The sequence below is a fragment of the Sinocyclocheilus grahami genome, unplaced genomic scaffold (genome assembly GCF_001515645.1).
Source record: "Sinocyclocheilus grahami isolate Dianchi unplaced genomic scaffold, SAMN03320097.WGS_v1.1 scaffold783.1, whole genome shotgun sequence".
Lineage (NCBI taxonomy): Eukaryota > Metazoa > Chordata > Actinopteri > Cypriniformes > Cyprinidae > Sinocyclocheilus > Sinocyclocheilus grahami.
In genome coordinates, this window is record NW_015505962.1 from 288868 (window position 1) to 299609 (window position 10742).

The 10742-nt window shown below is 38.3% G+C and overlaps 1 protein-coding gene and 1 pseudogene across 3 annotated transcripts in view; both read left to right on the forward strand.

Moving 5' to 3' along the window:
- Positions 1-4722, forward strand: part of LOC107561610 (disabled homolog 2-like) — a 22700-nt gene extending 17978 nt beyond the window's left edge. For 2 of the 3 annotated variants that reach the window (XM_016246085.1, XM_016246087.1), the window contains 4 exons: positions 871-1018; positions 1556-2035; positions 2867-2946; positions 3097-4722. In XM_016246085.1, the coding sequence (XP_016101571.1) occupies positions 871-1018; positions 1556-2035; positions 2867-2946; positions 3097-3165 (777 nt within the window). In that variant the 3' untranslated portion in view covers positions 3166-4722. The remainder of the gene's footprint in view (positions 1-870; positions 1019-1555; positions 2036-2866; positions 2947-3096) is intronic. The other variant, XM_016246086.1, reaches the window with a different exon arrangement.
- Positions 4723-7859: 3137 nt separating this feature from the next.
- LOC107561603 (transcription factor TFIIIB component B'' homolog) lies at positions 7860-10429 on the forward strand (annotated as a pseudogene).
- The last annotated feature ends 313 nt before the right edge of the window (positions 10430-10742 follow it).

Below are 10742 nucleotides of genomic sequence, written 5' to 3' on the forward strand. Positions count from 1 at the left end.
TTAGCAAATAGCTGCAATATAACAAAGAGTGAAAAATTTAAGGGGGTCAGAATACTTTTTTGTCCCTCTCTATATATATATATATATATATATATGCTGTATAAATACATTTATAATGGTACAAAAGATGTTTGCTTGAAATAAATGCTGTATGATTGGCTAACAGTTGTGTATGTTTGACAGCCTACATCCTTCACAGCTGCTGTGTTTTAGTTTAAAAATGCTTCAATACTCAGTACATATCAAACGATCTGTTTAACAGACAAAGCAATAGGGATCACGTAATAAAAACAGTTACTACTCACACTTGCGTGGTGTGACATCGTATCCAATATAGTCGACACAGCATCGTCTTCTGGTTTCAATCTTTCTGAAAACCTGCGGTAAACGAATCCTCGGTAAAATTAAGTGAACATAGGATCAAGTTCTGGAACTGGTTTCTGTGTAGACCTGTGTTTGCTGCTCTTGTCATTTACCTACAACATGTGCAAATTGGTGGGTGGAGCTAAACAGACAGTAATGAAGAAGCAGGCATTGATCTTCTTCTGCGGACGCAGTGTTTACTTTTACATCATAAAGTGGTACTGTACATTCCACAACATGTTTTGGCAGATTGGCTTCCATATAAGCTGTTTTTAGACTAACGAAAAAGTTTTGAGTTCTGAAACTTACAGGATGTTTTTATAGCACAATGACCTCTTATATATCAAAAGATCAAGGGAATTTGGATTTCTCAATTCACGACCACTTTAATCTATTACAATATGCTTGTTTAATCCCTGTTCTGTTTTTTTTTACTTTTATTTAACCAATTTGGTTCGATAATGGGCTAAGTCTCTTTTATAATTATCTTTGTTTTCTCTTTTATAGTCCCCTTCCAATGAAAAACCCGGGACAGATCCATTTGTTCCACCAAACCAATCAGAATCACCACCTCCTCAACCTGAGACCTGCCCTGTCAACTCTGTCAGTCTGTTCAGCAGGAGCCCTTCCTCCACTGACACACTCACAGCTCTTGGTAAGACGTTGGAGACGATAAATAAATATCTTGACATTCGTGAGCTTCCAAAAATGCTTTTTCAAAATGTCAGTGATTCTCATTCAAATGAAAGCTTGAGCCTAGAATGAGTGTCGTTCTGTTCATACCTGCATATTACTGTAGCTCAAACAGTAGGGCACGGCACTAGCAGGGCCAAAGGTTCTCAGGGAAATCTTGAATGTAGTGTAAGTCACTGAAATTTGACATCAGAGTCCAAATTGAATACAAATTGAATAGCAAGTGGCAAACGCATGGAAAAATAGACGTTGGTGAACAAATAAAACTTTACATGATTTATAAGCAATGTGCATGATTCAAATAGACTCAAGTACAGTATTATAAAATTCACAAAATGAGGGCTGATATTGTGAATACCATTGTGTTGAAATGAATAATGGCTCTTAGTGTCAAGAGGAATGCATGGTCAATTCGATGCTTGTCATATGTGGAACACTGAATAAGTGCAGCTTTTTAATATTTCATCTTCTTTTTATCAACACTAAATTTTCTTTAAAGAAGGGTTGTCTCTACAAGCTCCACCTGCAGTCTGCACTCCTCTGTGGAATCAGCCGCTCTCCTCCATCTTCCCCAGCACCACCAGTGTCTCTCAGCCCTTCAATCAAGCACCTGTCTTCTCCACTTCTCCTGCGCCTGCCTGGGGAAACATTCCTGGAAGTTTTGGAACTTCAACCGCTACCCAACAGCTTCCGTCATTGAGCACCAACGGATCCAATGGATCCTGGAGCCCTCATTCAACCCTGGGGAATCCCTTCCAGACAGGCATATTTCCACCCAGCCTTGTGCCCGACGGACAGCAGAGCTCCAGTCCCCCTCCAATGGTTCCACCTCGGGCAGTAGCCACCAAAGAAGCTCCAAAAGTGGACAGTAATGCTTTTGTTGACCTGGATCCTCTGGGAGAAAAGGAGAAGAGAGATATCAAGGACATGTTTAAGGATTTCCAGATGGCTAAGCCACCAAACGTGCCAGCAAGGAAAGGTGAGCAGATATGAATGTGTTAGTAATTAAAATCTCAGCTGTTTTAACAATTACATGACAATGCCATGAAATTCATCTCTGCGTCTGAAGTCATTTTGAGTTGCTCATAACATGCATTTGGGAATGCAGCATACACCAGGATCACTTTATTTCATATTTGCATAATTTTCAACAGTTTTCCGAAATAGGTTTTTAGCGTTTCACCAGATTTGTAACGAGAAGTATTTATTTATAAACCTGTTCTCACCTAAACAGAGGTCTTCTGCAGAAAAAGCTTGAGTGTTTAACACCAAAATAATAGCTGTATGGTTTAATATTTGAAAGTAAATAATTTAAGATGTAAATATAAGTAATTTTAACAAATATGATTGTGCAGTTGTACTATTGCAACAGAAATACATATATTTCTGTCTTTATTTTTTTTAATTAGAGTTAAAAAATAATATGCATACAATAAATGTATTATTATTATTATTATTATTATTATTATTCTGTTCCTAAAAACAGTGACTCATATATTTAGATGTAACTAAATATACAGGAAATACTAATGAAAAGTTAGTTTACCTGCATGTCATGTGACCATTAACCAGTGATATTTTTGTCATTGCGATACTATTATAGTTTTTATTAATAGTTTGAATTTATTTTTAGATTTCTGTTTTTGTTCTATCACATTTTATTTTTTAAGTTTTAGTAATTTTGTTGTGTTTGTTAAAGTCTGTATAGTTTATTTTTTCTCATTATTTTGGTACATCAAGTTAAACTAAATTAAAATGAGAAATGTTGCTTTGACAACCAGCCGAAATAAAAGTTTATATTTGATTTCAGTTGAACTGAAGATTGGAGGCCAGAACCCATTCGACAACTCGGTTGGAAAAAATCTGTTTGGCACATCTGTACCTGCAACTGTATGTATATGTGCATTCTTATAAGAGATTATGAAACATTTTATCAAACAATAACATCATTTTGAGTTTTCTAGTAAGCCTCAAGAATGTTTATGTTTGTTCTTCTTTTTCTTTAATATTTATGGTTCTTTTTTCTTTTGACCTTTACAGAGTGCACCTCCCATAAAGACAGTGGGCTTAGATCCTTTCAGAGACCCATTTGGAAACCCATTTGCATGATAGCCGGACATCTTGATGACTCCATAGGGTCCAAGTATGGATCAAACACAAATCACTGAACAAGAAATTATGCAAAAAACAATTCCATCCCAGATGTTTCAGCTTTATAATGTCGTGGTTAAGCTAATGGATACACAACGACAACCGCTTTTCACAGAGCACCATTTTTATGTAGCTTTCCCTCTAAAGTGCATCCTGTTCAAGAGCAGGTCTCTTAGCTCTGATGTCACAGCCAATGTCTGACAGCCAAATGAAGCATGTGCAACCCTCCTCGTTTTATGAACCATGATCATAACATGATCAACAAACATGAATTTGAGTGCATTTTATCTCTAAATGACAACATGATGACAGTGGTTTTGTTTTCTGTACTAAAAGCACTCAAAAGCAATTTTGTCATTTTTGCACCAGTAGACACAAGTGTTTGCCTTCTTTGATCACGTTTTTCTTCATTGCAGTATTATCTTGACATTATATTTACTTTTTCACATTTATCAAAAAGCTTTAGGGCATGACTGGTCACTAATTTTGAGAAACATTTTTATGAACTGGCATATCAACTGAATATGATGACAGATTTTTGAAATATCCAATTCAAGTTTGGACATATTAAATGTCCAATCACAAACCCACGTGATGGACAGCAGAGACAGTGTATATAACCTCTGTAGAGATGCTCTGATATGATAACTGTGCAATCAGCATCATACTGTACTGACCTGTTCATTATAAAAGAGCAACTGACTCCAATCAACCTGTATTTGAACTGCATCACTTGCAAGATGTTTTTTTCCTTGATCTGTATTCAGTGTTCTGTTTGAGCTTGCGACGCTCACTAATATATACAGTATGTACTGTCATCATGTCAAAAGTTCTCTGTTTTTGTTTTGATTTGACATTGTATTGAATGAATAATCTAAATTGCTACTACTGGCATGTTGTCAGCGGTTCTGCAAATATAAACACCATCAAAAATAATATCTATCCATAGAATAGGAGGATGATACTATTTAAGCACATTGTTTTGCTTGTAACATGATGATGCAGAATGCTTCAGGTAATACTTGATAAGAGCATATTGATGTGTCTGATTGATCAATGATATCTTACTACACTGCTCTTTATTTTTCCCTTTTGTTAGGTGGGGATATAATCATTTTCCACCAGACAAATTAAGTGGGAAAAACATGATATTGTAAGGTTTAAAAGTGTAACAGAAATGCATTCATCTCAGTGGATTAATGGATTAGCAAAAAAAAAAAGACAATGTGTGTACTATACTGACTGTAGTGGATGCTGAAGCCTTGTCAAAATGAACTATGTGAATTTTATGTGTGTACATATATAAATATCTGCTCTGTTATGCACTATGCCATCTCTACCTTGGATGCTATAGAACTAAGGTGTTTTAAAATATGTAGTCGCTGCAATAAACTGGAATTTTAGTTAGTGGAATAGATTCAGAATTGTCCTATTTATCTTTTGCAAAGTTTGTATTCAAGTCTGTATAAGACCAGTTGGGTCTACTTCACAATAAAGTGATGACTGGCTGAATGATTTGAGCCTCACATGTTAAGTTTTGTTAGTACAATCTTTGAATGGGATCAGCAGATAACTGAATTCATTTTCTAAACTAGATGAAAAACAATGTGCTGAACGACGTACACTTCAAACATTTTTTAAGACTGACTTCATTCAGAATGGAATGCTAGCATGCTACCTACATAACTGTAGTACGCAACAAGTCAAGTCACTATTATCACTTCAAAATTAATGATATCTTAAAACAGCTGTAGCAGTTTTAAGGGGGGGGGGGGGGGGGTGGGGGGGGGGGGATGTTAAAATTTGTGGTTAATATGACTGCTTGTTCATTCAGCACACATAAAACGTAATGTCAAGTCAAGCAAACATTTTTACATATTTTGCCAAGGCCTAGACTCCAAACTGAGGTAGTAAGAGTAGTATGCTAGTGGTGCTCCAATTAGCCATTTAATTATCTCTTGAAAAAAAACTAATATACATATATACAATGCTGCTGGAAAGTTTGTGAACCCTTTACAATGTTCTATATTTCTGCATAAATATGACTCAATTCATCATCAGACTTTCACACAAGTCCTGAAAGTAGACAAAGAGAACCCAATCAAACAAATGTATTTATTGAGGAAAAATGACCCAGTGTTACATTACTGTGCGGTGCAAAAGTATGTGAATCTTTGCTTTTAGTATCTGGTGTGACCCAATTTTGCAGCAGTAACTGCAGGTAAAGTTTCTTGTAACTGCTGATCAGTCCTACACAACATCTTGTATTAGTTTTAGCTCATTCCTCAGTACAGAACCACTTCAACTCTGTGATGTTGGTGGGTTTCCTCCTATGAATTGCTTGCTTCAGCTCCTTCCACAACATTTCAATTTAATTCAGGTCCAGACTCTGACTCAGCCATTCCAAAACATTAACTTTGTCCTTCTTTAACCATCCTTTGGTAAAAGGACTTCTGTGCTTGGGGTCGTTGTCTTGCTGCATGGCCCAGTTTCTCTTGAGACTCAGTTCTCGGACAGATGTCCTGACATTTTCCTTTAGAATTTGCTGGTATAATTCAGAATTCATGGTTCCATCAATGATGGTAAGTTGTCCTGGACCAGATGCAGCTGAACAGGCCCAAGCCACGATACTACCACCACCATGTTTCGCAGATGGGATGAGGTTCTTATGCTGGAATGCAGTGTTCTTTTCTCCAAACAGAACACTTCTCACATAAACCAAAAAATTATATTTTGGTCTCATCTGTCCACAAAACATTTATCCAATAGTCCTCTGGCTTGTCCACATGATCTTTAGCAAGCTGCAGACGGTCAGTGATTTTCTTTTTGGAGATCAGTGGCTTTCTCCTTGCAACTCTGCCATGCACACCATGGTTGCTCAGTGTTCTCCTGATGGTGGACTCATGAACATTAACATTAGCCAATGTGAGAAAGGCCTTTAGTTGCTTAGAAGTTACCCTGGGTTCCTTTGCAGCCTCGCAGACTATTACAAGTCTTGCTTTTGGAGTGATCTTTGTTGGTCGACTGCTTCTGGGGAAAGTAACAGTGGTCTTGAATCTCCTTAATTTCTACACAATCTGTCTGAATTTCACCCTCAAATTAACAGCTAATCATAGAGATTCACATACTTTTGCACCGCACAGAAATGTAACACTGGGTCATCTCAATAAATAAATGACAAAGAAAATATTTTTGTCTCGTTTGTTTGATTGGGCTCTCTGTCTACTTTCAGGACTTGGGTCATATGAATTGTGTCATATTTATGCAGAAATATAGAAAATTGTAAAGGGTTCACAAACTTTCAAGCAGCACTGTAGATAGATAGATAGACACACAAACACATTTGCATTTACATACAGTGTATATGTGTGTGTGTGTGTGTGTGTGTGCATCATTCAGATAAGCAGCTTAAACACTGATCTTTCAAGTCAAGTCAAGTCACCTTTATTTATATAGTGCTTTTAACAATACAGATTGTGTCAAAGCAGCTTTACACTATCAAATAGGAAAATAGTGTGTCAATGCAAAAGGACAATAGTAAACACTCAATTTTCAGTTAAAGGCCATTCATCATTGAATTCAGTGATGTCATCGTCCAGCTCAGTTCAGTTTAAATAGTATCTGTGCAATCAAGTCGACGATATCGCTGGAAATGAAGTGTCCCCAACTAAGCAAGCCAGAGGCGAAAGCGGCAAGGAACCAAAACTCCATCGGTGACAGAATGGAGAAAAAAACCTTGGGAGAAGCCAGGCTCAGTCGTAGGGGGGGCAGTTCTCCTCCGGCCAGACGAACCAGCAGGTTGATACATGCTGCAGCTAATTTAGATTGTGCAGAGGACTCATCTGGTTCCCATGGTCTTGGCCCAATCAGGGCCGTCCTTAGGGGGGGTGCAACTGGTGCGGTTGCACCGGGCCCCGCGCTTGAGACAAGGTCTTCACTGGGGAACTGACTCTGGGCCTCATCTAGTTGTCCTGGTCTAAGCAAGTGGGAGAAACCAGGTGGGAGAAAGTGGGAGAAACCCCGCGCTTGAGACAAGGTCTTCACTGGGGAACTGACTCTGGGGCTCATCTAGTTGTCCTGGTCTCTGCTGAAATTCAGGGCTGCAGAGGTCGTCTAGGTGCTGATCCACCACCTCGGCTGGATACGGACTGGATCTGGTGGCTAAGGTGATCTCGGAAAAAAAGAAAGAAACAGACTAATATTAGCATAGACGCCATTCTTCTTATAATGTAATTCTTCTTACCATGTAAATTCTTCTTATGATGTAAGAAGAATTTTCAGTTATCATAAAATGTTCTTTACAAAATTGGAGAGAAAAAAAATATTAAAACGTAAATTGTAGTTTTAATTTCATAGAATTGCATGTCAACGACGTGCCTTCCGACAGAGTGTTGCTCTCATAGACTGTAAAAAACACGTGTGTACTGTGTACTATCAGTCACAGCTGACTTTCTGAAGCTGCTGGGTAATGTAGTTTTTAGCGGGAGGAACAGAGTATATTTGAGAGAGTAACGGTAAAACTACAAAGACGGTAGATGGTAGTCCACTGAGGCTGGTCAGGTCTGAGAGGCGAGGTGGGTTTTGGCAACAGCTGATCTGTGACTGGAGTGTGCATGGTAGGTAGTGACGTAGAGTCCGGAAGGGATCCGGAAATGGAGGATGAAATGTTTGGCGTGGATGAAGAGGGAGGGAACGGGAATGAGTGGAGTTTAGTAGAAAATCGGAAAAGAAAGAAAATCTGGAGTAATACATCTGAAACTGACAGTGGAAATGAAAATCATCCGATAAGAGGAAAGAAAGAGGAGTTCAAGGTAATGATGAAGTTTGTGGATGAGCCTTTTAAGATAATAAATCCGCTGAAGCTGTCTAAAGTAATTAAGGAAACGATAGGATCGATAGAATGTTGCATATGAATGTGAACTTTGATATTTCAGATTATATTTCCTGACTAGGTCCTTGGGGGGGAATATTGACTGAATATCAATATTCAGTTCAGGTCTGTTTTTAAAGTAAATTAAAAGTTAGTTAAATGGTAGCTATACTTAAAAGTCTCATGTGATCAAACCTGAGATTGAGAAGCACTTCAAATCAAGTGTGTTTTTTTGTTCTTTTGTCCATTGACAGTAATGCTGGAGCGCCATCTAGTGTCAGCACACCTGCAACTACAGTACTTCAGAGGAGGAGCAGATTCTCTGCAACACCAAACCTGGCCAGACCCAAAGTCCGTTCTGCTCCTCCATCCACTGGAAAGACTGTTTCTCTTCCATCAGAGCCATCCAAGATATCATCCCATTTCCAGGCAGCCAAGTATTTTCCTCAGTCCCCCATCTCAGGTGCTATCAGCAGAGATGATTCCCAACACTCTACATTCTCAGATGCCACTACAGCAGCTAACTGCCCTCCATCCTCACCATGTCTTCCATCCACATCTGGCTGTCCAGAATCTCCATCATCAACACCGTCACAAAAAGAGCCTTGCTGAACTCCCCAAAAAATCCCAAATGAGGATTTCGGGCCTCAAGGAGCCACTCCAATTTCATGGACACTCTCACCGTATGTGAAACTGTCTCGTGTTGATGGACCAGACTCTCCTGTCAGGAAGAAAATTTCTTCAGACAAGCAGCAGGTCTTGAGGGCCCTCAAACTGAAAGAACTGATGAAGCTGGAGAGGAAGAAAGAAAGAATGGTAAAGTCAATTTTAAATCTGAAGTTAAAAAGTTTGGACCAGGAAATACCTACTAAATATCTACTCAAATATCAACAAATTTCCATTAAAAAGCAAGTACAAAATCATGTATGTAAACTTTGTTTTCAAAGGAGAAGAAGAGTATACGGCATAAACGTGAGCATTGTATTGAGCCAGATCGTGACAAAATGACCTTAGCTGACTTCATTTACTACCTGCCAGAGTTAAACCCTATGAAGTAAGTTTACTCTAATATAATACATCTTCAATTATATGTTTTACCCTCTTTTGGTTTCTTTTTGCATGTATGCTGTATGAACTAACAATGAGCAATATATTTTTATAGCATTTATTAATCAGTTTGTTAATGTTAGTTAAAGGGTTAGTTCACCCAAAAATGAAAATTAGCCCATAAATTACTCGCCCTCAAGTCATCCTAGGTGTATATGACTTTCTTCTTTCAGACAAATCCAGTCGGAGTTATATAAAAAATTGTCTTTGATCTTTCAAGCTGTTTAATGGCACTCAGCGGGTGTTGCATGCATCAGTCCAAAAGAAGTTAAATAAAAAGCGCCCATCCATTTAAAAAAAAAGTGTCTCACATGGCTCCGGGGGGTGAACAAAGGCTTCCTGTAGCGAATCGATGCGTTTTTGTAAGAAAAATATCCATATTCAAAATGTAATATTCACTTTAATGTAGCTTGCGCGAACAGCTGTACACGGAAGCAGCTCCGGGAGGATGACGTATGAGGTCAGTGCTGCGCATGCGCCGCTCAGAAGTGACGCATGTGGAAGCGCAGGGGAGAGATCAAAACAAAACAACGGTCACTAATTAGAAGTACAAAACGAGGATTTGTAAAGAAGAATGTCGGAGGACTTCGATATAAGCCAAGAGGAGACTGGTTTTCCTTTGCTAAAGTAAGGAAACTTTGCTTCCTTTGCTCCTGTTAACAAACGTTGGCTTTCACGAGACTCACCGGCACATGCGCAGCGCTGACCTCGTACCTCATCTGCCCGGAACTTCTTCCGTGTACAACTGTTGGCGCAAGCTACATTAAAGTGATTATTACGTTTTGAATATGGATATTTTTCTTACAAAAACGCATCGATTCGCTACAGGAAGCCTTTGTTGCATTTTTGGGTGAACTAAACCTTTAATATAAATGTTCATGTTAGTTTGCAGTGCACTAATGTTAACTGATATAACACTTGATCTTACACTGAGAAGTAGAATTAGATGCATTCAGTGTTAGTTCATGCTTACTAATGATTGTTTACATCTCAAAAGTCCTCCCTTTCCACAGAGGAGACTCAAACACAGATCACTGCTCCACCAACTTCCACGTAAGTGAAATTAAACCTATATTATTATTTTCATATGTGCATATGTGTCACATCAAAGGAATTGCTGTTTGTATTTGGGGTTACTTAGTTTCATATTGCTATGTACCAGTAGCGGGCCATGCATTTTAAACCTATGCCTTCAGTGGCGTCCTGCATGAATTAAATCCATCTCTTCATACCATCATAATGATGCCACGGCTATAGAAACCATAAATATTACACAGTAATGCAGTATAACAGGGCACTACATAACAGACAGGTATCTTATGTAGTGAAAATGAATGCCATTACTAAAGAAAACAACCTAAATTAACAATTGCACAACACATCATCTGTAGCTGAAGAATTAACCTAACAAAATGACACAAATACAGTCCATTCGATGTTCTTACAGACATTTATTCACCCAAACGCATTTATACCTTATATACAGATAGCATTGGTATAAAAGAAGTAAGGTGATGTGTTTTAAAGTTGACCTAACAATTTAATGTTCTCTTACTGC